Source organism: Homalodisca vitripennis, chromosome 1 (assembly GCF_021130785.1).
Source record: "Homalodisca vitripennis isolate AUS2020 chromosome 1, UT_GWSS_2.1, whole genome shotgun sequence".
Lineage (NCBI taxonomy): Eukaryota > Metazoa > Arthropoda > Insecta > Hemiptera > Cicadellidae > Homalodisca > Homalodisca vitripennis.
Genome location: NC_060207.1, coordinates 111,148,566 through 111,176,215, shown reverse-complemented (window position 1 = coordinate 111,176,215; position 27,650 = coordinate 111,148,566). Strand labels below are relative to the sequence as shown.

Sequence of the window (27,650 nt, the reverse complement as noted above, 5' to 3'; positions counted from 1 at the left end):
GATTTGTATTTTTATCGTAACACTACATGCAAGAATGGTTCTTAGAACAATTTACCAATAAGCGTCGTCTTGACTAACAATATGTAGGATGTCTCCTTTCCTGAAATCCAGGCCGGCTTCCTTGCAGGGGATGTAGGGGTCGCTGAAGGCAAAGTAATCGAAGTGAGCCCGCACTCGAACTTTGCTCTCCCTTACTCCCCCCCGCCCCTCCGCTGGAACCAGCTTGAATGTGATTGTACCTTCCGATGCTTGCTGCAACACCTCATTATCCTCAGTGTGTCTTTTAGTATGGAGCAAAGTAAGGCCATATATATAAAACAAGCTTCAACTCTGACACTACCAGTAGTTTATATCTTTCGGTATTCCTAATCACTGTTTATTTCCATAAGTGTAAAGAGACCATTCAAATAAGTATAGTAATTTTGGTCTCTTTTTGATTAACCTATTCAAGACTACGGATGAAGGTAAACAAAAGAACTGAGGAAAAATGTCTGTTGTATGAACGTGTTATCATTTTGCTAATAGCAATAGATGAAAAATTGGAGGTAGTTAACAAAAAAAAAGAAGAAAATATTGTGATTTTATATATATATAATTTGACTTGAAATTCTTATATTCTATATCTACGTTCTTGCATTGGAACACAACTATTCAGAAACAACAGCTGATTGAGAGTACGCAAATTACTGATCTCTTTTTTTTGTTTTAAGACCTGTAACTAAAAAAATGTATCGTAGTTCTGTATATAATATTTTTTTCTTCCAGATAGTATTTTCTATATTTATATATGTACACTGCCGTGAGTCAGCTGTGACTATCCGCTGATGACAACTGAGAGGCATTAGTCAAATTACTGATTGCTAAAACGTATTAATCTTTGTATTAACAAATTATCATTGTTTTGTAAAAGTTTTTTTATTACATTTCATATCATCTAAATTTATGCTCATGCATCATTTGTAAATTATAATGATTTTTAAGCATTTAAAACAAATTTTTTTAAAGAAAGTGGTAATGATAAAAGTGAAACTAATTAGAAGACACAATAGTTGATAATCATGAAATATCTCATAGTACAAAAAACAACAGCAGTTATAGTGAAATTGACCATAACCAATAAACTTTTCAGGAAAAACACACTATCCTTATTCACTAACAAGAATTAACAATAGTAAGTTCTTATTATTTACAGCATGTTATACACTAAGGTTTGAGTTATGTTAACCGTTTCATACTTTAACCCTTTGAGTGCCGGAGCATCGCTGTCAGCGATCCCGCATTATATGCAAGAAATGCCAGAATCGCTGTTAGCGACTTCTGCAGTAACGCTTATATTTTATATAGTATTTATCTAAATTGGCTCAATGACTATACATACGCATTCCAAAGGCTTCAACGTAACTTTTGATATAGGTTTTGTTGCATTTTGGTTAGATTCTGATTTTTACGGCGGTTGTAAAGTGAGCGCGTCAGACGCATTTAGAATCGACCGCTACGTGGACGAGCCATCACGTGTTTTGTTTGCGCTGCTGTTTATTTCACAAATGATATTGAAAGTGTTTAAGTGTAAATGGGTTTGTAGTGTTAGTATCTTCAAATTATTTTGTTTGTGTATGTTGTTCTAGTCTGTGTGTAAGTAGAACAATGACTTGGCCGCGAGTTGCGGCGATCTTAAGCATCTAGTACCTTACTAAATACGTTTGTATAGTTTTTATGTTTGTTCAGTGATATTTATAAGCAATGATTCGTAAAAACATCGCTGGCAATGAAGATCTAGTATTGCAGGCATTAGATTTAAGCATTATCAGTGTAGACAATACACAAGAGTGTTAGGTTAGGTTAGAAAATTTCTAGTTTTGTAGTGGTTCATTATTTCATATTTATTTTCAAAACTTTATTTATAAGTATAAAAAAATGTTTACATGTCTTTTTGTAAAGAATTAAATGGAGTATAAGATAGAATAACTAAAAGTGAAAAAATAAAATATTTCAATAACACTAAGTTGTGTCAAAATAAAAACTAAATATTTTTGCTCATAAGATTTTGTTAATGATTTTTTTTTATTTGTATAAAAACGTTAAATAAGTGATCGATGTATTATATGTATAATAAAATATATTTATCTAAAAAAAAAAAAAACAAAAACCCAAGACATTATACCAATCAATAAATTTGTTATGAATTTTTAACCAGACTCTTGCAGAATCAGGCATTTTCGCTTGGCATTTTATGCATACTACATAGCAAAATGCTGCGGCACTCAAAGGGTTAAACCATATAACATATTCAGTCTCTGGATCCTAAGAATAGGGTAGTTTTTCCAGTCCCAAATGGGTTAATGTAATTTCAACCCCTGAATATTACAGCCAAAATTTAATTTTTTCAAGAACAAAATTTAGGTTATTTACATTATTATGCAATATCAATATTATCATAATATTAAAGAAGTAGCTAAATACAAATTACAATTTCAGCTATAATAGAAATTAGATTTTTGAACCACATAATACATATTAATTAACCTTCATAATTATCGTTGTCTTATAATTATTCTGAAAACTGCTGACTTTCCAAAGATAATTGTACAGGACATTATGTCGAAACAACTAATTAGTCCTCTGTCTTATTTTCAGCTTTATATTGTCTGTGTAATGATCTTGCCAAGAAGAATATGAAGAATAAACAATGCAGTATGTAAACAGAAATGATAAAAAGAGCTTTAGTGAGCATAAAAAAACCTATTCCTCACCCAAGGATACTTCAATTTAGACCTAAAATAAAGTAGTGTATATTCCAAGCTAAATATGAAGCATGGAACAATGGACCCATATAATTTATTCTAACATTTTTCAAGGTAATCGAGAAAGTGGTCTTGACTGATGGATAACTGAGAATTCAACATTCTCCTAGGACAGAAGACCAACTTAGTTATACTACAGGAATGTCAACAATGATCAATGTAAGTTCAATTTCAACGCCTTGATGGAAGGAAATATGGTTGCTGGTATTACACAGGGTTTTATAAAGACCTGCGATTGCTTGGGATATGAATTAATCCTCAGTAAATTTAAAAAACTTGGTGTAAAGGGACAGGCAAAATCATGGTTTAGGTGTTTGCCCGGAAGGAAGAATTCAAATTTTTGAGATGCGACACACACATAAATGTTAAAACAAAATCAAAGCCTTTTTTAATTAACAGAGGAGTACCTCAAGGCTCTGTATTAGGGCCGGTATTTTTCTGTCTAGTGTTATGATATGCCACATTGTTCCCCACTGACATATAGTACCGAGTCATCTTCAAACAATCTAGCTATAATCTCTTATATAACACTGCATGACATCAATACTGTAAAAATAAATTATTTAGTTGCAAACATTGAAAAAATGAAATTAAATGAAAATAGTCTTTATTTTTGAAGTGAAGTTAGGGCTGTATACCTCTTTTTTCCGCTTAACTCCTAAAAACGTCTTTTTAAAGAAGAAAGGATAAAGTTCCAACAATACCAGCACTTCCAGCAGATGTTATCCTGAAAAGTTACAACAAGTTTCTTGGTATGATCACTCTGAATACAGTTTACAGTGGAATGATCATATCAAGATTTTATACAAGAAACTGTATTCATGTTTGTATATTTTTTAAAGAATCAAGAATATCATTGATTTAGTCACAACCAAAACTGTCTACTATGCCCTATTTCAATCACACGAGATACAGAATCATAGTCTGGGGAGGGAAGTCATATTTCTCAATGGAAAGGAGACATCAAAATAACATATGAGATGGGTTCTAAATGAATTTGTTAAGATTAATTACCACACAAACAAATTCTGAAATACAACTTTGGGTAGCCATTGTGTTCCTAAACTCACCAGAATCTTGAGGACATCATTAGGTGTCTTGCCTTCCACATTGATGTTGTTGACCTCACAAACCTCGTCACCAACATGTATGAGACCCGAGCGGTCAGCCGCACCACCGTGCATCACACGTGCTATCACAATCTTACCAGTCTCTTCATCTGTTTTGATGGTAGCGCCCTACACACCACACAATCCATGAAAAAATCTATTTCTTGAATACATTCTACAAATTTGTAATGCAAATATTTAAAAACTATTCATTTAAATTACTGTAGCATCACAATTACTGATTATAAAGATTTTATTCTGATGCTTATATTTACTATAAGGTATTAGTTTGGTGATAGACAATATTTTGTTAGATTCAGTTATTACTAATTGTGTTCTAATTACAAACAAAATAGTTAAACACATAAACTGTTGAATTAACTATTTTAACTAACGTTCACATTAGTTATGTAAACTCTCTTGTACTTTAGATTATCATGATTTACGGACTTTTAATATACCACTAGAACTACATCTGTTTACAATCATGCTGAATACTGTTTGTGAGAAATAGAATGAGAGTATTAGATAACTTACAACAATAGGTTCAGCACTTTGTGCTCCTGTCTTCAGCAGCAACAACAGAAAACATTATCATTAATTGGAGTAACTGTCTACCTTTTGAGTTTATTTTCTATTTGGCTCAGTAGACAAAAGACAAACTTCTTTATTTACATATTCATTGAGAACAGTAATTGCGTCAACAGTTTTACATAAAACAAAAAGTTTGGTTAAAAAAAGTTCAGATTTAATTTGTCTTGATTGATTGTATGTAAAGTTGAAACCAAGTGAGATTAGTCTGGTTGTTCCTCCAGTTGACAATTTCTTCCAAGGAATAGAAGGTGTGCTCCAGCAACCACTTCATGCTCAGATGCTTCTTCCTCCACCTCATGGTAATGTACTCAACAAGGCTAATCAAGGGTGTGATGGTTGACCTTCTCTTTGGGAAACAATGTTGTTCTTTAGGAAACATCATGTTGTTGACTACTGAAGACATTGTTATTAATAAGATGACTCATTAATCTGTCAAGCATTACCTTTTCAATTACTTTACATATTGAGATAAGAGGGATATGGATCTGTTGTTACCTATTGAGGAAGAGTCCTTTTTTAAATTTTGGAATTATTTCAGGGCTTTTGGGAAAATACCTTCCCTAAAGGATAAGGTTGATGATGTGTGTTAACGGGGTTGTGAATCTCCTCTTTACAATGTTTAAGTAGTTTTGTAAAGATGTCATCCAATCCTAAACATGGTTTTTATTTTAAGCCAGAAATAATTTTTTAATTTCAGCTCTTGTGGTTGGGTTTATTATGAGTTCAGGCAGATTTTGGAGTTTAAATGGTAATGTTTCTAAATTAGGTACTGTGTAGTGTCTTTGGGTGCTATCTGCAGCTGAACGGAAATGGTTATTTAGATGTTGAGCTACCAAGAAAAGAGCTTAAATCAACCTCTTATCTATAACCAACTATAACGGGGTTTAAATGCTCTCTGTTTCTGCATTTCTCATGGTTAATTACATTCCAGATGGCTTTTTGTTTTTTTTCTAAATTTTGAAAATAGTTTGATGTGGTTTCTTTCCTTAAATGCTTCAGTCTAAGGTCCTTCTTTGCTTGAACAGTAATCACCTTGTCAGCCAATATTTTTAAGCCTGCATGCTTCTTGATCAGTTGTATTTTTTAAAGTAAATACTCTTTTTGGTCTAGATTTTATCAAGGGGCATGTAGAATTCAGGGCCCAGTTAAGTATGTGATTAAAATTGTCATATGATTAGTCAACAGTTAAAGCGTTATAGACTTTGCCATGATTCATCCTTCCGGACTTGTTTTAGATTATTAAGGTTGTCTGGGAGAAACGTCTTCTTATTGAGATTGGGAGTACTTTATTTTGTATTTCCAAGTTTAAATGGCAGATCTGGGCAGTGTGATCAGATAGGCCAATTGTTAAGATTTGTCTTGATGTTGTCATTGTGAATGTTAGTGCATATAAAGTCAATAGAAGTTAAAGTGCTGTGTTTGACTCTGGTTGGTGGGAGGCATAGCCTTTGGATGTTACGGCTAGCCAGCATATAATTCCTTATTACCCATACTATCACTTAAATCATCTACATCTATGTCCCCCACAAAAATCCTCAGTCTGAACCCTTCAAATATACCAGATATTATTATTAACAATTAGTGACTAAATAAAAAATTGTAAAAGCAAATAAACTCAACCAAATAAAATAAACTTGAAATCCCTACGTAAGAATCAATACCTAGTTTTCTAAAACAATATATAACATTGAATGAAATTGATTGTAGGTATAAATAATTAAATATTTATTATTATATATATATATATATATATATATATATTTAATAAATAAATATAAGCAAATTCCACATCACACTCACAGTCCTTAAACATCCACTAATCTTCTTTATATTTCAATTTTTTCCAGGATTTGTCCCTGGTACCAGCAGCGCATTCCTCATTGCTTATTGAAATTCACCCATCTTCATTTGTTATTTGCACCACTCAAACTGATCAATTCAACAATAAATAATATTTTTTTCTAATTCCCCGTACTTTGCATTGTCATGGTTTTAATTTTGTGCACATAACCAATCGATAAAATTGAGTAACGTTATTATTCTGAGCATTGTAGTAATTATCTTATAAATCTCGACAATTCAAGCATTCACTATTCTTCAACGAACAATGTTTGTCTGGAAAATGCCTTTTCTTTAAAGCAACTGTCACAAAAATTTAGAGGTTGTCTGAAGCGAGGGATTTTATGAAATTTCAAGTTGTATTCATTGGTATAGAACACAAACCAGTACAACATTTCCAAATAACTTAATTGAGAAGCTTGACTTACACTCAATCAATACCTTATAATTACTTTTTAGTTACACATATTCACATATTCTTTGGCTGAATTTCAAATTATTTACATGTATCTCTTATTTTGTCATAGAAAGTAAACTGTATGTATAATAATATATCAGAATTTTAAAACTACGCCAACTTCAGTCTTATATCTGAATTCTATTTATTTAATAAACAAAATCTAACAAATGAATTATTGTTGATAAAAAACCGAATATCTACTGTTTCCTTCATAGGAAAAATTGAAAAACTCTCTCATAATTTCAGAGAAATCTCATAGTACAACAATGAAAACTGAGAAGTCAAATTTAACCTACCAGAGGCTCATTGCTTTTAACTAGTTGTACTATTTTGATAGTCTCTTCATCTTCGTCAACTTCAAGTGGTATTTCAGGCAGGCGAGGGAAGTAATCCTTTTGTGCAACTGCGTCATGAGCACATAGCAGACCCTACAACAAACCACTGTCAGTCTAAAAAGGTTGAATGGTTGAAAGATCAACATAAGGTTGTGCTTTGGCCGGCTTAGGACCCAACAGCCTTTTTTGTGATTGCCAATGGAAGAAAAAGATGTTGATTATGTTACATTCTTGTAAAATGTAATTAGTCCTGTAAAAACATTTCTATAGAAGTATTAAAACATAACTTTGCTGTAAATGGACTGGGGCTCTGGTGGGTGACACGGTGAGACTGTCACTGTAGTAGATGATTGACTGGTGCTTAACAGTACTGGGGTGGATAGAGCAAAAGACACAAACATTTTATTGGTTCACAGAATCAGGAGATGCTGGCACACCAATAATTTACTGAACTCTCAATTCAGATACATTCCTAGTTTATTCTGATTTTTATTACTGTTTGGGTCACAGAGGGTTTAATTCAATCTAGTCTGCTCTGCAATTGTCTACTGCCAGTGACCCTTATGTCCACTATGAATGACACAAATTCTACATACTGAAAAGATTTGGTTAAATTTTAAATTAACATTGCCTTAATGCATGTTTAGTAATATCCTAATAATTTCAAAATATTCAAGGTAACTTTTCTTATATTTTTTCTTCATAAAAACCTTGCATGGATTTCAATGAACATTTTACAAAATGAATGAACCAAAGTAGTCCAATCGTTCTCAAGATTTGCTCTTAGCAACACATTTTGTGATTCATTTTTATAAAGAAGACTGTAATTTAGATATTGTCTGTTAAGCTGAAATTGGCACACTACTTCCAATTCTAACCATTTCGTGTGAGCATCTACCTCTATGGCAAAGTGAGCATCTGATAGCAATAAATCCGATGATTCTAACCAAACATTATACAGTTCTATTATAAATGAGATTGTTGTCTTAAACTCTATACCATAACATTAAACATGGGGGTGTCATCCCAAACATTATATAGTTGTCACAGTATACGTGAGTGTCATTCCAAACACTATACAGTTCTAATATAGATGACAGTATCATCCTATACATTATACAGTTCTAGTATAAATGATTTTCATCACAAACATTTTACAGTTCCAGTATAGATGAAGGTATCATCTCTAACAATGTAGTTACTGTATATAGTTTAAACTATAAAAAGTGAAATGAAAGACAAGTCCCAAATTTTAAACAGTTACTATATTTTTGAAAGAGCAGTAGTTTTGGAAATTTCAATTAGTTATATTAAATGAGCAAACTATTCAAAATTTGATGTACTTGGGGCCAGTCCTAAATTTAATAAAGTAATAGTTAAAGAATGATGAGTCGACCTTTAAACAGTTAATACCTTAAATAAACTTCACATAGCCCTACTAACATTAAACCTGGAAAATGAATTACAAATTATATATATATACATATATATATATATATATATATATATATATATATATATATATATATATATAAAATAATTGAATCGGAAAAAGTAAGCGCTCTGTGGTGTAATGGTAGCACATTCACCCGGCAAGTGAGAGATCCGGGTTCGACTCCCGGCGGAGCAAGTACTTTTTGTGATTCAATGTTTATTGAAATTATAAATATATATATATATATATATATATATATATAAAATTATATATATATTATATATATATATTATATATATAATATATATATATATATATATATATATATATATATATATATATTATATATATAATATATATATATTATATACATATATATTTTAAAAGTGTACTTGAAAAAGTTGTTAATTTCAACGAAATATTGTACGAAAAAATTGTTGTTTTCTTTTGAAACTGCTGTAAGAGACTATATATATATATATATATATTTTCAAAAGCAGCATATATTTATAATTTCAATAAACATTGAATCACAAAAAGTACTTGCTCCGCCGGGAGTCGAACCCGGATCTCTCACTTGCCGGGTGAATGTGCTACCATTACACCACAGATATATATATATATATATATATATATATATATATATATATATATATATATATATAGTCTCTTACAGCAGTTTCAAAAGAAAACAACAATTTTTTCGTACAATATTTCGTTGAAATTAACAACTTTTTCAAGTACACTTTTAAAATATACACAGAATAAAATAAACAAACAAAAGAAATTACATATATATATAAATGTAATTATGTATATAAATTATATTATAATATTTATTCTAGGCTATATTTATTTATATATATATATAGGCAAAGAAATGTGTGTGTTTTTGTGGTGGCATTATTCACACCAAAAAAACACTAAAAAACATTAGTTGATTTGTAATTTAATTATAAAACTGTTTTAAAATATATTTTATTTAGTGATGATGTACTTTGTAGAGTTAACTTAATTACTAGGTGGTGTAAAAAATCACTAATGCCAACACAATACCTGTAAGTGAGGTTTTTGTAACAGAAGAAACAGTTCTTTACAATCTTCACTAATGTTGATTCTGGGCAGAATTACATCCAGAACTTCCAGTGCTATCTGCATGGAACTGGAAAGAATAGGATGGAACTTTTCATCCTTGCCATTGTCGAGGATTTTGTTGTGGACCTTGACAAGTGCGTGAAGTTCCTTGGACTGCAGCAGATCACTGAGGAATCCAAACTCCTCTTCGGAACTAGGCAAGTTCTGGCGTGACTCCTCCAAGGCCCCCAGTAGGTGTGATAAAGCTGCAATAATTGTTATATGTATGTTCTACTGCATCATGTTTTTATACACTGTACTGTACAACAGGCTCTAGGCTGAGACTCAGCACTACACTGATCCTTTTAGTGCTTGTTCGATGAAATCAATACTTATACACTTTACTGTATCTTATTTCTTATTACAAAGAAGAAAAATAATAAAAAGAATAACAGAGTATAATACATTACATGGTCAACCAAAATATGAAAAGAACAAGTTTCTAATGTAATGTTTCTACAATCACCCAGTTCTAAAGTTTCTACTACAACTTATGAAATTTTTTAGTCTCAATGCCTTAATCATAAACGTAGTACTTTACCTTTTACCACCTCAACCTCTCTCTGGAGAGCCATCTTCAGACATTAATCTACAACTGTTGACTGTTTCACTTACTGATTATAAGTATTGAGTTGATTATACTCGCTATTTCATTTTAATATCTATGAACCAAAGAGCCAAAGTATTTAAAGAATTTAATTGCGTGAGCATTGTTTTTAACACAATGTGAACCACAAAACTCAGTAATCAGATGCTTGGCCGCCCTTAGCTTTCGGAAGAGCTACCAAACAGAATTTAAGGAACTCAGAATATTACTGTGGTGGCACTGTACACAATAAAAGTTATACTATATACATTAACAGAAAAACCTCTATTCAGAGATGTACTTCAGCACAAAACGCACACACACACCAAACATTCACCAGCTTGTAACAAATCACCTGAATCACTCCTTCGATAAGCAATTCTATAAGAAAGCACTGTAATTTATAAACCTCCCAGTAGCTGTATAAGGGAGCCTTACAGGGCCTTGAGAAATAACTACAGCAATGGCTGGAAGAACAGACTACTGTCCACAGAAAATAAATTCTTCAACTGGAATATTCTTAAACAGACTACTATTAAACTCGGGGAGTGTGTGGAGAGCGCACATATTTATGTATACATGACTAAAAACTCAAAAGGTAGAAAAACATTATTGCTTTTGAGATTTTAAAAAGTTTCAACATACAGGAAGTATGAAATATATTGAATTTCTATTGCAAAGAATAAATGAACCCAAATGGAATAATTAAACATAAAACTAAAGTAACAAATACATGAAAAGTCTACATTCTTACTTATGTGTATGTTCACACATTCTTTAAATTTGTATTATAAATTAGGATTCTGAACAATTTTATGTTTGACAACTTTTCCTTTTCCCTCATATTTAATTTATGGTAACTATACTTGTTTTTATTTTTTTACATAATATTATATACAATCCAAACACTAAATAAATTATTTGAATTTTTATTGTTTTAGTTTTTCCTGACTGAAAATTAATAAAGTAGAAGGAATAAAAAATTATTGATTTTGAGACTTCAAAAACTTACAATGCGCGACATAGACTATAAAGTTGAAAGTATTGCAGAGAATATATTATCTCAGATGTATAGGTTAAACATAAAACTAAAATAATTTGTTTAAGAGTATGAATAAGTAGTATGTACCAGTTTAGCCTATATACTTACATGGATCCCAATTTCCATTAGCCATGACTGCTGTCATTCTCTTTAAATACTATGTTGATGTGGAATATCTCACCTCTGAAATTACAAAATAATTTTGAGCATTTTAAACTATCAGAAATGATTATTCCTATTGTAGTAAGGTTTAATTGCACATTTGAACTTGCTCATTGTACACAAGCTAAATTATAATTCATTCCATGTGTAACAGATTTCTGGAAAGAGTCCAATACAGTAAGCAGGGCCGCATTTACAAATTCGGCGCCCCTAGGCCTACAGACCAAAGAGCGCCCCCCCCCCCCCCCCAGAGGACTCTGATTACACTGACGTAGAAATCCAGTAAATTTCTTAATTACGTAATTTTGATGAAAGATAATTACAATAGTATATATATATATATATATATATATATATATATATATATATATATATATAGCAGTGTTTTGAATAAATAAAAGCAATAAACCAATGAATGAGTCAACGTCGCACCCCGGACCTAGTTGACCTTGGCCACCCGCCCCGCCGAGCGCCAACACCACCCGCCGCCGCAACTTTTTTCTTTTGTGTACTTTAAAATTTATGCGCCCCCTAAAATTTTGCGCCCTAGGTCTGGGCCTAGTGGGCCTATAGGGAAATGCGGCACTGACAGTAAGATAACTCTTCATGCCATAAAACTTAAATAGTACAGACCTCAACATTACAGTACTCATTTGTAACACCAGACAAGTAGACTATACAGTGCTGTAATTAAAACAGCTTACATACCAACATTACCAAGTTTTACAGTAAATATAACACTTGTATATGGTTTATAAATTTAAATATAACAAGAAATTTAAAAAAAGACAACTACACATGAGAGGCACAAAGTCATATAACACTGTTCCTGTCCTGCTGAAAACTCAATTAAATATTTTCTGACACTAGAGGCCAGGGTGGGGAGGGTTAAGAAGAAATTGAGTATTCATCCCAGCCTCTTAAGCGTGAAACTAATCTGACTTAAAATTTTAATTTTCAACAGGTTTTAGTTTGTTAGACTTATTATTTATCAATTAACTTGCAGAACAGATATAAAGATTTACTATCTTAATTGTTTAAAGGAAAATGTTCTTGGTACTCACACAACAGAGAAAATACACAGTGATTGATTAAAGAAAACAAAACACATGTTAGTGTTTGTATCATTTATATGACCATTTGAAAGAACTACAACTATATTGTTATATCTAACTTTCAGCTATTATTATATTAGTAAATAACGATCAGATTAGGGTACTGGTCACTATATCAGGTTGATGCCATATATCCACTGCTGCCCATTAAGAGCACAGCAAAGTGGGCTGAGATAAAGAATCACAAGTTTAATGTCTAATAAGCACCTTCTCTTGTCAGTGCACAAAAAATAAAATACGGTTTCTTAGTTTTTTATCACTATAAATTATATTTTTGCATTTGTTTGAAACCAATTTTACTCAACAGATTTTTCCATATACAGTGACATCCTAGTTCTTACTTGTATAACTTAACACGTTCGCTGCGGGCCACTGTCCGGACAGTCCCGTGACCCTCGCCAAAACTGCGAGGCACTGTCCGGACAGTGCCGATACGCACAATGCATTGCTTATCCGTTTCACTTGTCACGTGATGCGATCTTGCGGGAATTGTCGGAAACTTTCAAACTATACTTACTTTCTGATACGTCAGTTCGTCCTGGAAATGCGGGCCTACTGTCCCGACAGTGCCAGCGAAACAGCTGAAATTTCACATGTTTATTGCTATTATGAACCAGTAGGAAAACAATAAAATACGTGTTCCTAATTACTTTTCTCTTGTGTTATTGTTTTCGTGAGTAGACGTATTAGCAGCTAGGCTTGTTTACAAATTGGATAGGTTATTACTACTATATTAAAAGTAAGGTAATCTTTTACCGGTATTGCGATTTTATCTATATGTGTGGTGTCAATATTTTTCTTGTACACAGTATACACATATTTTGATTTTTTGTATACAGTATGTATTGTCTCCTTAGTAAATTCATTCAAACGATACTTTTATTTGTTTTACTGTGCGGACAGCACGGGGCGGCGATCTGCACCGCGGCCTCAGTGGGTGTTTTACGCCATGTGCGGGACTACTGTCCGGACAGTAGCGTTGTCTAGCAACGGAACCTGATGCATATCAAAGTCGATTGAAGTATTCTTGCTACTTTTGGACATCACACAACACATTTGGTAAGTTATAGTTAAATTTTATATAGCCCGTCATATGTTAACATAAATGATGCCATGCCAAAAATGCGGGCCACTATCCGGACAGTCCCGATGATTACGAACGCATAAGAACGTAATATAATCGAATATCATTATTTTATAGCGCATCAAACCAAAATAACGCCAATTCAACAAAAATCGCAAGTTTGAATTTTGCCGCATATCGGGTACATCATTGGCCGCTCTTGCCGCAGCGAACGTGTTAAATTATATGAAATCTTGACACAGAGAAAGTTATCAACCTCACTCAGAAACAGTCTAAGAGCCGAAATTTAATGTTCATTGTAGAAGCACACAACCTGGTTTTATTCAATAGATTGAGATAAATTTATAGGAGAAATTGATTGTCAGCCATAATAGTTTTGGTGAAAATTGAAATGGGATGGGATCAAAAGAGTTAAAAATATAAAACGATAACTTTCTCATATATTATATATTTCTCCAGCTTGACATGTTAATACCTACCATCAGACATACATAATAGTTATATCACTGTCAGACAACTAAATAAAGAGGCTGAAAGTGGCCACAATGACAATGATTTAACATTTATACATAGATCTGACAGTTGGTTTATAGTGTACCAAGTTATGGAAATTATGGTCTGGGAAAAAATTATCATTTCATATTTTTACCTTTTTTATATTCTCCATTTCAACCTCCACCACATAACTAACATAGTTAATGATCAATTTCATTTTTCTGGAAAATTCCTCTATCAATTTCAAGAAAATCCAGTACAATGCACTCATACAATGCAAATTGGCTCTAATCTGATCATGAGGACTGGACAGAGCATAGTGTCTTACGTTAAGTGACTTGGTGTGTAGATTACCATAGGATAAAGTATTACAGTCTGATCGATTAAATCACTAACACCGATAATTTGGACATCTTTAATCAAATCATCTTAAATAATTTCAACACAAATCAGCCTAGGACATATAAATTAATATTTCAATTAGCCTAGTGTGTATGTAACCATCTTCACTCACTAGTATAGACTACTGATATATTAGTTCTAATTTATAGAACTTACTATTTTTTACCAATAAAATTCTAGTTTTTAATTTGGTAATTAAATATTTGTTTTATAAAATGAACGGTTTTTTTTACACATACAATCAATATATACATTAAATATACTGTACACACTTAGGCTCAGTAACAGGGCTACATTAGTAAAGTACATTAGTAATGTAGCTATATTATTCACATTAAACTAAAAACGTGACATGTGAATCTCAAGTACATATGAGACAATGGAGACTGGGAAAATCAAATCTAGCTCACTTCTTTATTTTAAAGGCATTTTTAGGGTACAAAAGATTCCAATGTAATTTGTATATGAAAACACTGAGGAAATAAATTTTTTAAGATCTTAGTACAACAGTAAACTTTAAGAAAACTTAGCATAATCTAGACTTTATAAACACATCAAATATGAAGTACCAGTACTTGATCTTGGAATTATTTTATCTCATCTTACATCTGAAAAAACCTTATTTTAGAATCAAAATGTGTCGTCCCTAGGGCTAAAAATTATGCCACCTGATTTTGAAAGTAGAAATTTGTTATAAATTTAAAATTTGTTTCAAAATCTTCCTCTTACTCTACAAAACAGGATATCTGCTGTGGCTTCCTGTGAATAAAATTTCTTGTATAAAATTGACTGAGCATTTGATAACTATATCAAGGAAAGGATAATAGGATTTTGGATATTTTCCATCATTGGATGTAACAAAAAGTAAAACACTTATTGACGATGGATGATTTGATAGGATGTTATAAATTTTTTTAACATATATCTGGAACGGTTTGATTACTCCACTGATCGTTGGTCCAATGACCCTCTTGGAATAAATTTAATTTGTACAGAGGGCCGTTGGCCTAATGACCCACTTTATAAATATATAGAGGTTCAATTACTCTACTGGTTCATTGGCCCAATAGCCTTATTTGTTTCATCACTGCAAATTGTACAAAATAAGATCGTTGGTTCAACGAACCTTATAGATTTAGTTTACTAGTGTTCATTTGGTCAACGATCAGTGGTGTAACTGAACCATGAATTAATTTTAAGCAATAATAATTTTAGTGGTTTGTTGGACCAATGAACCTAAATTTTATAAATCCTGTAATGTTCAAAAGAGGGCGGATTACACCACTGAGCGTTGGCCCAATGACTTACGCTGCGTCATTAGCTCATTTAAGCAGGGTTGATTAGTTCACTACTTCAGTTGCCATCTCCTTCTAAGACCTCTTGCAGGACAATCTTTTACTTGATTAGCATTCCAGTTAACATGTTATTTTGGTTTTGTTCTCTAGATACTAATGTATGTAGAAAATGTTAATAACTGATCAATTAAATCCCATAAAATATTAAAATTTAATAGTAATCATATTAGTGGCAGTATGTATATGTACTACTGTATCAGTATTAGCACTCATAAATGTTATAATACAATGACATGTTGTTTTTATCTGTACTTATTTAAAACTTATATAACAAGGTCCGTATAAAGTATAAGTGATTTCATATGTAACAAAAGATTAGGTTATGACATTTTCTTGATAGTTGATTTGTCTGGTTAATAAGAAGTTGGTAAAAATGTATTTAAATTGGATAAACCTTGTTACACTTTCTTTTACTTGTTTTACAAGTTTAGGAATAACTAATATATATATATATATATATATATATATATATATATATATATTAGTTATATATATTATATATATTAGTATATATATATATATATATATATATATATATATATAAAATACAATATAATTATTATAATAGCTTAAATAAGACAAAAGATATTTGCAATATGTGATACATCTTAACCCGATTCGAGCCTGATTATTTTAAATAATTTATAGAGAATTGTTTTGTATGTTACGTTTATAACATGAGTATCTGTTGTTTTATAAAAATAATCAAATGTTATGAAAACTGATCAAAAACATAAATAATGGAAAAATATAACACAAGATATCTACATAAACAAGTACAGATTGTATTTATCTATTACTACACTATCTGTGACACAAAATAATGAAGGTTGACTGAGGTATTGAGCAGGGTGTTATGGTTTTAGTTGTATTATTTAAATAAATTCAGTTTAAATAATTTTTTACAGGTGAATATTCTTTTGAAATAACCTAAAGTGTGTAATGTTTAAAAGCTATATCAGGGCAACAAACACTCATTCTTTGATAGCATTATATAATTCATCTACACTATTTTACGATTTGTGTTATTGTTTGATCACAATAAATCAATATTGGAAACATTTGAGAAATAATTTAAACAAAAATATCTTTTTAATGATTATGAATTGGTACCGTATAAACCTGAGTTATAAACCACTTTAACCATAAAAATATTTCTTTCATTCTATGGAAATGTTTGCTTACCTCCCTCTGATAAATGTGCTATACAAAATTCAGCATTCCAATTAAAATTAATTGTGAGTGTGACAATAAAATTTGTTTTCAATTACAAATTTTCAATTTCCTATCACAGAGTCTAGCAATGTATTTATAAAAGACCAAAATGCATTTAATATCTTATGCATTTAGTGAAATCAAAGATTATTATTATTAGATTATTATGAGAAAGGGGAAGATTTACGTACTAACTTAATTACATTTTTGTATTACAAAACATGTTATTTACATTTCACATCAGATGTCCACATTATGAAATATTCTGTTGTTTACCTACATTGTTCACCATAATTTTGGGACTATTGTAGATGTATAGGAGTATAAACCCCTAAATTGCATAATTTCAAATTCTGTTAGTACAAATCTTATTTCTTACTTCGGTATTTGTATAAATGGCTATTCCCCATAAATCAATTTCATTCCTGAACACATTTTGTAATCATTATTAACTCAATATTGTTTATTGGGTTAATGCAGTTAAATTAAGGATTTAATTTTACGTTCTCTTGGATATTTTGTAAAAATACAACTTGGTTATTAAGACAAACCTAACCGCCAAGGATTACTACAATTTATTGCGTTTATGTATTTATAATGTGTAGTGTGAATAAAATGAAGTTATTTCTAAGAAGCAATAGACCTGAGTTTATGATTATTCTTATTTTGATGTGAATGCAAAAATGAACGACTCATGACGCAATTACTGAATGGATTAAGAAATATCATAAAACAGTATGGGGATTGCTCAGCAAACTAAGTGTTACTGTTTATTCAATTAAAATCTAATAATTGCTTGACAATTCTTAATGGGGATAAATTATTTTAATTTAATTGCACAACCCAATATGTAGCTCATTCTACATGTATACAACACAATTAGGTAATATACAGATTTTATTTGTTAGGCCGACCATTATTTTGAAGCAATGTACTTTATAATTTTATTTTTACACATTGGATTTATGGTAAGCAAAATGTAAACACAAACTGTGACATGTGTGAACTGCGTGGATTTTTTTTTTATACATCATGCAAAGAGAACAAGAATATAGTAACTGGGTGTAAGCGTTTAAAACTTTTATTTTACAGGTTTTGAAAGAAAACTTCATTCTAAATGTAAGAATTATTATATAAGGTTTGATTTTCATATCATAAACATTGTATATTTCAGACTACATAAAATATAATGTACAAGAAATATTAAACGTGAAATATGTTCAAATCAACAAAAGTTACGCCAGTGGGGTAGTTTAAATTAAATGAATGCTAATTTAGTTTTTTTATATAGAAAAATTTAAGTAGCATATAATTTCTTTGAAAGCGTTAATACTAAACTGGCATTAACTGGTAAAAAGATTATAATACGCAATGAAAATTGTAATATTATTCTCAGGAATAAGACATTAATTTTATATGGAGAGGCCGGCCACCTTTTAATCCTTATTCAGCTTGTCCTCATAGGACAAGTTTTAGTAGAGTATAGTATAGTATAGTACAAGACCCATAGACTGAGGGTTAAAATCTTACTTCAGTATACCTTACCGTTTCAAAATAGGTTTCTATTTTGTTTAGAAATCCATTGGAATCTACAGGTTTTTGAGTCTGGCGCAGCCAAACAACCTTTTTTATGATGATAACATCTATCAATGGTAATCACTGATGTCAATAATGCATCATTGAGCTAAATTCTTGCATTGAGTATTTTTTCATGAATACATTTGAAAGCAAACAGTTCAAAATCAAACGTGATGAATTTCTGCTTCAGACAACTGGAGTAAGAGTATCTACCCACGGTTGGACGAGGAATATCTATCCTAGCCAAAGAGTTGGAGGAAATAAAACCCTACCAGAAAAATTAACTTGATTTAGAAAGATCTGCTCAACCGGTTGAACAAGCAATCATAAATAAAGGCCTATGAAAAAAAAACTGTCCTCTCAGACAAAACAGGCTAAAGAAAGATGTGCCTTGGTGGACTGGGAGATTAGAAACACTCGGAAATAAAACTCAAAAATTATTAAAATGGGCAAAAAGGACAGATGACTGGATCCCTTATCTTCATGCCCAAAATGAATATAAAAAAGAAATTAGGAAAAATAAAAGAAGAACCTGGAGGAATTTTTGCAAAAACAAATTCTCCAATCCGTTCACTCTAACCCAATGGAGTCCTTAGTAAAGGCCAATGGTGACCTTACAGTGAACAGGAAGGAGACTTTACAGCTGCTGTTGTTACTTAACTCGAAATGGGATTCTTATTCTCTAGTCAAGAAGAGGTCTGGTCGGGAATTAGCCATATCAGACAGGGGTCAAAATGGATATTCTGAAAGAATTCAATGGACAATAAGATCCTTTAAGCCATTTAAATCTCCTGGGGCAGATAGAGTTTTTCCAGCCCTTCTTCTAGAAGGGTAGGACATCTTACTAAATACTCTGATTATTCTGTTCAGAAGCAGCTACGCCGTAGGATTTATTCCAAACAACTGGAGGAAGGCACTTGTGGTGTTCATGTGGAAAAAAGATAGAGATCTGACTCAATCCAACTCATACAGACCCATATGCCTACCCTCCTTCTTGGTGAAAACTATGGGAAAAATAATCAATAGGAACATTAGGGATGAAACCTTACTAGTACACTCACTCAGTCTATCTCAACATAAATATGTAGAACAAGGTAAATCAACTACCATGCTCTCCACAGCTTAGTGGAAACGGTGGACAACACCTTCAATGAAAAGGAAGCCCTAGTCAGTGTCTTTATGGACATTGAAGGAGCTTTCGAAAGAGAAGCATATGAATCCATGAAGGTAGGTATGGAACGGGTTGGAGTTCTCTTGGATGCTGTCAAGTGAATCGTAGAAGCCCTCCTAAAAGGCATACAAGTTAAAGCAAAGATAGGGGACGAATCTGTCACTATCACAGTCCAAAAAGGCTGCTCCCAGGAGGGGTTCTGTCTCCCTTCCTTTGGGCGATGACCTTCTAACTAAAGCAGAGATGAGGCAAATAAGTCTACTACACTATGCTGGCGACCTAGTGCTTATGGTCTACGGGAAAAACAAAGGCTGGAACGCCTAATTCAAGAAGAATTAAATGTCATACGCAACTGGTGTTATGGAAAGGTCTTCGGATTAAACCATCAAAAACAAATATGATTCTTTACCAGGAAAAGAAAGTTCCAGCTTGTACAACCTGTCCTGAACAGAATCAGGATAAAACAATCAAAAGAAGTCAAATATCTGGACATAGTTCTGGATGAGAGGCTGAGTTGAAAGCCCACTTATTGAGAAGACAATATCTAAAGCGACAATGGTCCTTGGGGCCTGCAAGAGACTCTTTGGATTTAAATGGGGTTTGAAACCCAAAATGATTTTTGGATATGTGATACTATTTTAAAACCATGGTCACATATGCTACATTAGTGTGGCGACCGAAAAAAAAAAAAAAAACAGCTGCCAAGAGGCTACAGAGTCTTCAAAGGCTAGCTTGCATACACATCACAGGAGCGATGAGCTCCTGTCCAGCTGTACAGTAAAAAGTAACTAAATGTTAAAACTGTTTTATTTGTTATATTTTATAGACACACAACATAGCCTAGATAGTTTTTATACAACGTAATTCGTGTCAACATTTTTGTTTTTATAGTTTAGATAATCATAAATATGATTCTATTATGGTGATGGCCTCTTATTATACTGTAGCCTTCACATCATGGTCAAATCCAAATAACTTAATGTAGCCTGTATGCCTACTAATAATAATGATGGTACCCTATTATTACTTGAAGGAATTTAGAACATTTAGATTTTACGTCTAATAGATCCTTGTACAGCATTTTTAACAATTATTTTGGCAATCCATATAGACTCGGCCTACAATTGTATATTTTCTACGTTATTTTATATACAAAATTGCAACAAAAAAGAAAATTAAATCAAAGTGCAAAGGACCAAAACTATAATAGCAGTGGCAGGCTAATTTTAGATAAATTGTTATTCCATTCAGTTTTACTGTAGATTGGTAAAAGTATTAATTAATTACCTGAAACATTGGTCCTAAAATAAATAAATTACACTATACACAGCATACAGTTTTGCTGTAACTCAAAATTTTAGTGAACAGTACCAAAATTTGTTAATGTTAGTCACCAGTGAAAACGCCTATAAGTGTCATGTTTGAGATCTATTCACACTGTCTAAACATCGAACATTAAACTAGGACACGTTTTTTAATCACACATCAGTTTTTACTCCCGCACATAGCAAATAAATATGAATTAATCCAAACAACTTAAAATAAACATTTAATTGAATTACTGAAAATCCTTACTTCAGTTTCGGCTTTCTGCCAATTTTACCAATACGTCACTGCCTCTTCAATAATCATAACTAGTGGTACAGAAGTACACTATAACAAAAAAAAATGAATTGTGAAAGTAATGAAATATTCACAGACAACTCGTGGCTTTTTGTTTCTTCAACTACACAATTGATTGTGTTATTTACTTTTGTTTCAATTGTTATAAATAATTTTATATTCTAAACTTGAATTAAATTATGTTACCTATTTTCCTTTTACTTTGCCTATCATTAAGCTCTTCAAATCGAAGGAATTGCGTTTCTTGATTGTATGAAAAGTAAATACTGTAGTGTTTATAATGTCTTATGACAATCTTTATTCTAGATCAATATCATTATATTATACACATGCGAACTAAAAGGTATAAAGTAAATTAACACGTGGGAAAGAACATTATTGGGTCACTTTGTTCTAAAACACCCTGTAACTTGCGTAAGAAGTCATCATACTTTCAATGAGAAAATAAAAATTATCTTTCTTAAGAAATCTAATTTAATTACGTCTTGAATAAGTGTCAGTTTCAGGCGTCGTCTTACTGTTGACTATCCGATATGGTATATAAACGTTCCGGGAACACAGTAGTGTAAATTATGCACAATTTTACTAAACATTCTCACAATAAGCTCACCAATTTTTAATTAAGTACTAATTCTTCACGGAGTTGGGTATTTCGAATGTAGCGAGTACACTTAACTACAATCTCCAATAGTTTGTTTTGAACATTTTGAATTTTGTTCATCTTTCCAGACGACATATATTAGTGTGCAGGCTGGCTTTATAGTAGAATACTTGTTAACTAGTGGGAACATAAGAGATAAACGTGCAGTGGTGCACCCAGAAATATTTTATGGGGAGTATCCGGTACAGCGTTGCGTCAGTAGTAAGAAAACACCCAGATCAGTAGAGGGACCCGGGGGCACTCCTCCAGAAAATGTTGAAATATTAGATCTTAAATGGTTATTTTATAGTACTTTTGAGCTAATGAAAGGAGGGCAAAGTGGAGGGTAAGAGTGTATAAATTTTGCAGTAATATTACTCAACCACCAGTAAGCTTATACTGGGATAATAAAAATATTCTGCAATAAATACAGTTTATATGAAGTTTGTTTAAATGAAACAAAATATTCAATCATAAAACTAACAAAATAATAAACAAAAGAGTTAAGTTTAAATCACAAACCAAGACCAAATCTAAACCTTGATCTATTCTCGGTTACAAAAAGTAGATATGGATATACGAAAGTTGACCACAAACTAAGTAATAGAGCTTCAATAACAGGAGTCATACTAAAATTTAGCTTGTTTACTTATGCGTTTTTACAAATAAAACTGTTAATTAATAATAACTTGCAGTTTTTATATCGATGACAACGAGAAAAATATCGGGTTTTCGCGCTTTCCAACCAAGCTGCAACTTTGTAAATTCATAACCCGGAAACTTGTGATTCGATAAAGACTAAATGTTTCTACAAGATATATGCAAGTGTACTGTAACTGAGTAAGTAATTTTTTAGTATGTAATGTAACTCAGATTAAATTCAGCATGTTTTGTACATTTACCGTAACCGGCAACTCGTTTTAACGCGCAAATCGTCAGACTGCCCAGGGCGGTGTTGCCTCGTACCGACAACTCGACAACGAATACTTTGTACCGGATACTTGTCATCTTGAGAGTACTAGTTACATCAAACCTAAGTACCCGGTACAGATTACTTTTACAATACAGACCTACTGAAATAAAATGCTCTTGAGGGGGACTGGACCATTTTGTCCTCCCCTCCCCGTCGGCGCGCCCGTGTAAACGTGCATAAGCTTGTGTTAATTTTGTATTCGTGTGTCAGTTTCATGCTGATTATTTGTTAAGATATACACCTAAGTATTCATGAGATTATGGATTATGGGTCTCCAAATTTCCGGTGGTGTAACATTTCTTTAAAGCCTATGATCTGATGGTAATTTTATACTGCAGCATATTCAGTTTAGTCCAGTATGTAATTACATTATTAATAGTCAATACCAAGCTTCTTACACTACGACCTTACTATAAAACAATACTATTTACTTATATTTCTTACACATTTTTAAAAGTCAATAGTATTCAAAAGCTTCGAATAACTTCATGTCCTGTATTTAGTGTATGCTTTTCAGTCCAATGTACGATGTGTTGGATGCCAAAGTTATGTTTTCAATAGTTTGAGTAATGTCACTGACATTACAGTGAGTTACTAAGTTAGCGTGGAGATCGTCAGCATTGGTGTGAAATTTTGTCTTAGCAGTTTGGGGTTGTTGTTGTTGTCATTTACACATTAACTGCGGTGGGCGCATATTACTATTATTCTGCGTGTACTATAATTGGTTGTATTACTCGTGTCACAGTGATTGTGTTAACAAAATATAATATGTTATATATAATTATAATATAATTATTTATTTATGTTAACACAGAGGTGTAATTAACTGAGCGTTAGCAATTTTAATTTCTTTCTGTCTGTCTGTTCATAAAATATCTCATGACTTATGGACTTACAATTTTGCATGAAGCTTCTTTTCTATATGAGAGACACCAAGTTAGATGGTGGTGCATGTCACTCCATGGGATTTGGCTGAGCATTAGCGAATATTTTCATGTTGGTCTTAGGGATAACCATGATGGCAACGAGAAAATGTGCAGTAAATAAATATGCAAACAAACTGTGTATAATCATATAAGATTTTAACAAATGACATTAGTATATTCGTACATAGATTAAAATAAAAAGTATTAGAGTGGAAAGTAAACGTTACAAGTTGCTGACAATCCTACCTTGTAGTTTAAAACATTGACTGTGGTGACCGCACATTACTATAATTCTGTGCGTCCTAATGATACATGTCTCTTGTTGCAGAGAAGGACTGGTATCAATGTACAGTGCAAAAATTAAGGTACCAAAAATTAAATAAACATAATTACATTACGTAAACAAAACAGAAATGCATGTAAAACAGTAATGTTTATGTGAATTCTACAAGATCATCACTGAAACATGAATTCTACAAAAAGCATCACTGGTTGGAGATATTTAGTTAAAGGAAGTTTTATATTGGAAATTCAGGAACTTTAATCGGCTTGATAAACTTCCAGCTGATATACAATTAATAAGTATGCTCATTTTAATACTCCTAAAACCTCAGTGAACACTTTTTTGTGTCAGGAGTACTTACACAACAGATTAACCTATGGATAGATAGTTCACTATGTACAATTTAAGTACTGGTAACATTGGTGTCTATAATAACATAGATATGACCAACAGTATGGTAAAAGGAGATGGGGGTTAAAATCTAAGTGATGTCTCATACGGCCAGAAAAATAATTCATACTATAGGAATTCAAAATTTGCTAACAAGCCAAATTTGTACTGAAAATTAATCACAACCATGTATTTTACTTAACTCCATTTTAGAAAAAAGTAAGTTAATAAAAGGCTTCCAGTGCTTTACTCTTAATATTTTTAATTTAAAGTGCCTCAATAAGGCTCAATCTACCGAGAAGCCTGAAGGACTGGTGGTATGGTGGCTATGAAAAAGTATCTTTGGTTAAGCAACAGAGTCATTGAAATTAAAGACTGAGGTTTAACAACACATATTTACTGAGAGAAAGCAGTCTTCCTTCAGAACTGGTATTTTCAAACACTGGAAGTTTGCTTTAATCCATTTCTGCAAGACTATATACCCTTCAACATTCTGCCTGATTGAATGACTTATTAAGGACTTTTAACAAATAATGCACTAAAAATAATATCAGTTTCTTGAATCACAGCCCACAAGATATTCTTTGCCTTCATCAGTTTGGATTTAGGCTTTATTACAGTGTTCTACTGGGAATAACAGACGACCTCTGGTTTGCCATGAATCATCAATAACTACACTGTTCTAGTCTTATATTACTTTTCCAAGGCCTTTAACTCAATCACACTGTATTGATTTAAAAATTGAAACTCATAGGATTTCCTGTACAGGTTCTTTCTTAGATGGTATCTTATCTGAGTGGAAGACAGCACTGAGTTGTAGCTGATAACTATAAATTAATCTGACTTTAAACCTGTCTTATATGGTGTGTCACAAGGATCCATTCTTGCTCCCTTAATGGTTTCACTTTATATTAACACCAATACAACATGAGACATGTACCATCGTTAGGACACACAGAATAATAGTAATGTACAGTCACCGCATTCAATGTGTTAAACTATTATACCTTTGTAGTTGTATTATATGCAATGTGCATCCATCGTGGTCATGTGTGTGTAAGTTATATAAATAAAGCACTGCTAACACAAAATTTCACTCCTATGCTAATGATTTTCAGTTTACTAGTTTCAGTAACTCACTGAGATTTAATTAGTACCTTACTGTATCTAATTGTAACTAAGCTAACTCACTATAGTTCACTGTAATGTCAGTGACATTACTCAAACTCTTGAAAACATAAACTTGTGCATCCAACAGATAGCTCGTTGGACTGAAAAGCATAGACTAAAATACAGACAAAAAGTAATTGTATATTTTGGAATATTATTGACTTTTAGAAATATCAATAAATGGTACTGTTAGTTATGTAGTAGAGAAGGAGCTTGGGATCGATACAATTATTAAATATCATACTGGACTGAACTGAATATGCTGTAGTTGAAATGATATTGCTATCATATCATGGGCTTTAAAAAATGCAAAATTATTTGCACCATAATATGAGCTAAAGTTTGTCCTGCTAAAATACCTCTATTTTCTCCACTGTCTCCTTGAGGAATAAATTGCAGTGTTCAAAATTATTACTGTTTATAATTTTTTTCAATTTGAGGCAAGATGAACATGTCTCACTTTATTATAGTTGGATATTGTAAAAACAAATGACTTACCTTACTTTTTTCAATTTTGAAAACTGGATTCCCAACTAGACGGTTTTGATTTTATTTTAGTTGAAGTGACAAGGAACAGTGACGCTAGTTGTCTACTTTTCGAATCTCTCATCATGAAACAACTGTATTCAACAAGACGTATGACATAACTACATGTTGTATGTCAAATTCCCTTCTAGCTTAATTAACGTGATTGAGGAGCCGGGATCGATTTGCTTCAGCTATTAAGAATTGCCTGAAGCAAATGGCAGCAGTCATGGAACCTGAGAGTGACTTACCTAGGTTAGTAAAAGAAAGAATGAATTCAGGAGTGAATCAGTTTGGCTATTCTTCTCTTCTTTTATTTTTATTTATGTTATTATATTAGTTATTTTCTATGTGTATTGGAAGTAGTTATTGATATCTCAAAGCACATTAGGAAGTGTATTGTTTTTCAATTTTTATAATCATTAAAACAATTGTAAATTTAGTTTTAATAATCATACATATATAATCATAGTACATTTTAAATTTGTAAAGTTAATTTTGATTTATTTATATTGTTTTTGGGATGAACGGTAATTTAAAATAATTTTGTGTTTATATTTTGTATATGCAGATTAACTGTAATAAAGGACCTAATGGTTGTAACTAGTAATTTCATCTCTCACAATATTGAATTTTCCCTTCAATTATATGAACAAACCCCAGATATAACCTCCATTTTAAACATTCTAACTATCTATAATGAAGGCAATGACCATTGAGATTTTTGAGATAATTATTTACTATACCAGATGAACCAAACAACCAGTGTTTTTTTTTTTTTTTTTGCTTCTTGGTGGTGCGATAAATTAAAAATTCAGTTTTATTTACTAACTGTCATAACTGTTATTACAAAACAATGAAACGTTAAATAAATAAGTAAATTAATTGCATATATTATTGAATCCAAAACAACTGCTACTAACTGTATAAGTAAACTTACTCAACTCACATTACCCCTCAAATTCCCACAGCCTGGTTTTTTAATTGATAAAGGAATTTTATGTAAAATAAGAAATTGAATGTCAGCTGTACTGTTTAGTAGAGGTCGAAATGAGAAGGATATCAAAAGGGTTAAGAATGTTAAACATTGTTTTTTTCAGATCATACCCTTTTTCCCACACACAATTTTCAGTATCAGCTAACCATGTAAAGACCCAGAGAGAAATGACATTCAGTCTCTTTATCTAGTTATCTTACAATGACTATTA

At 31.8% G+C, this 27,650-nt stretch overlaps 1 protein-coding gene across 2 annotated transcripts in view; it reads right to left on the bottom strand.

The window, feature by feature from the left end:
• LOC124369223 (MAGUK p55 subfamily member 7) overlaps positions 1-21,510 on the bottom strand; it is a 52,003-nt gene extending 30,493 nt beyond the window's left edge. The window contains exons 1-7 of one of the 2 annotated variants that reach the window (XM_046827097.1): positions 21,200-21,510; positions 11,444-11,518; positions 9,630-9,913; positions 7,100-7,231; positions 4,448-4,477; positions 3,872-4,039; positions 56-252 (exon numbers count right to left, since the gene is read on the bottom strand). In XM_046827097.1, the coding sequence (XP_046683053.1) occupies positions 56-252; positions 3,872-4,039; positions 4,448-4,477; positions 7,100-7,231; positions 9,630-9,913; positions 11,444-11,480 (848 nt within the window). In that variant the 5' untranslated portion in view covers positions 11,481-11,518; positions 21,200-21,510. The remainder of the gene's footprint in view (positions 1-55; positions 253-3,871; positions 4,040-4,447; positions 4,478-7,099; positions 7,232-9,629; positions 9,914-11,443; positions 11,519-21,199) is intronic. The other variant, XM_046827105.1, reaches the window with a different exon arrangement.
• Between the last annotated feature and the right edge of the window lie 6,140 nt (positions 21,511-27,650).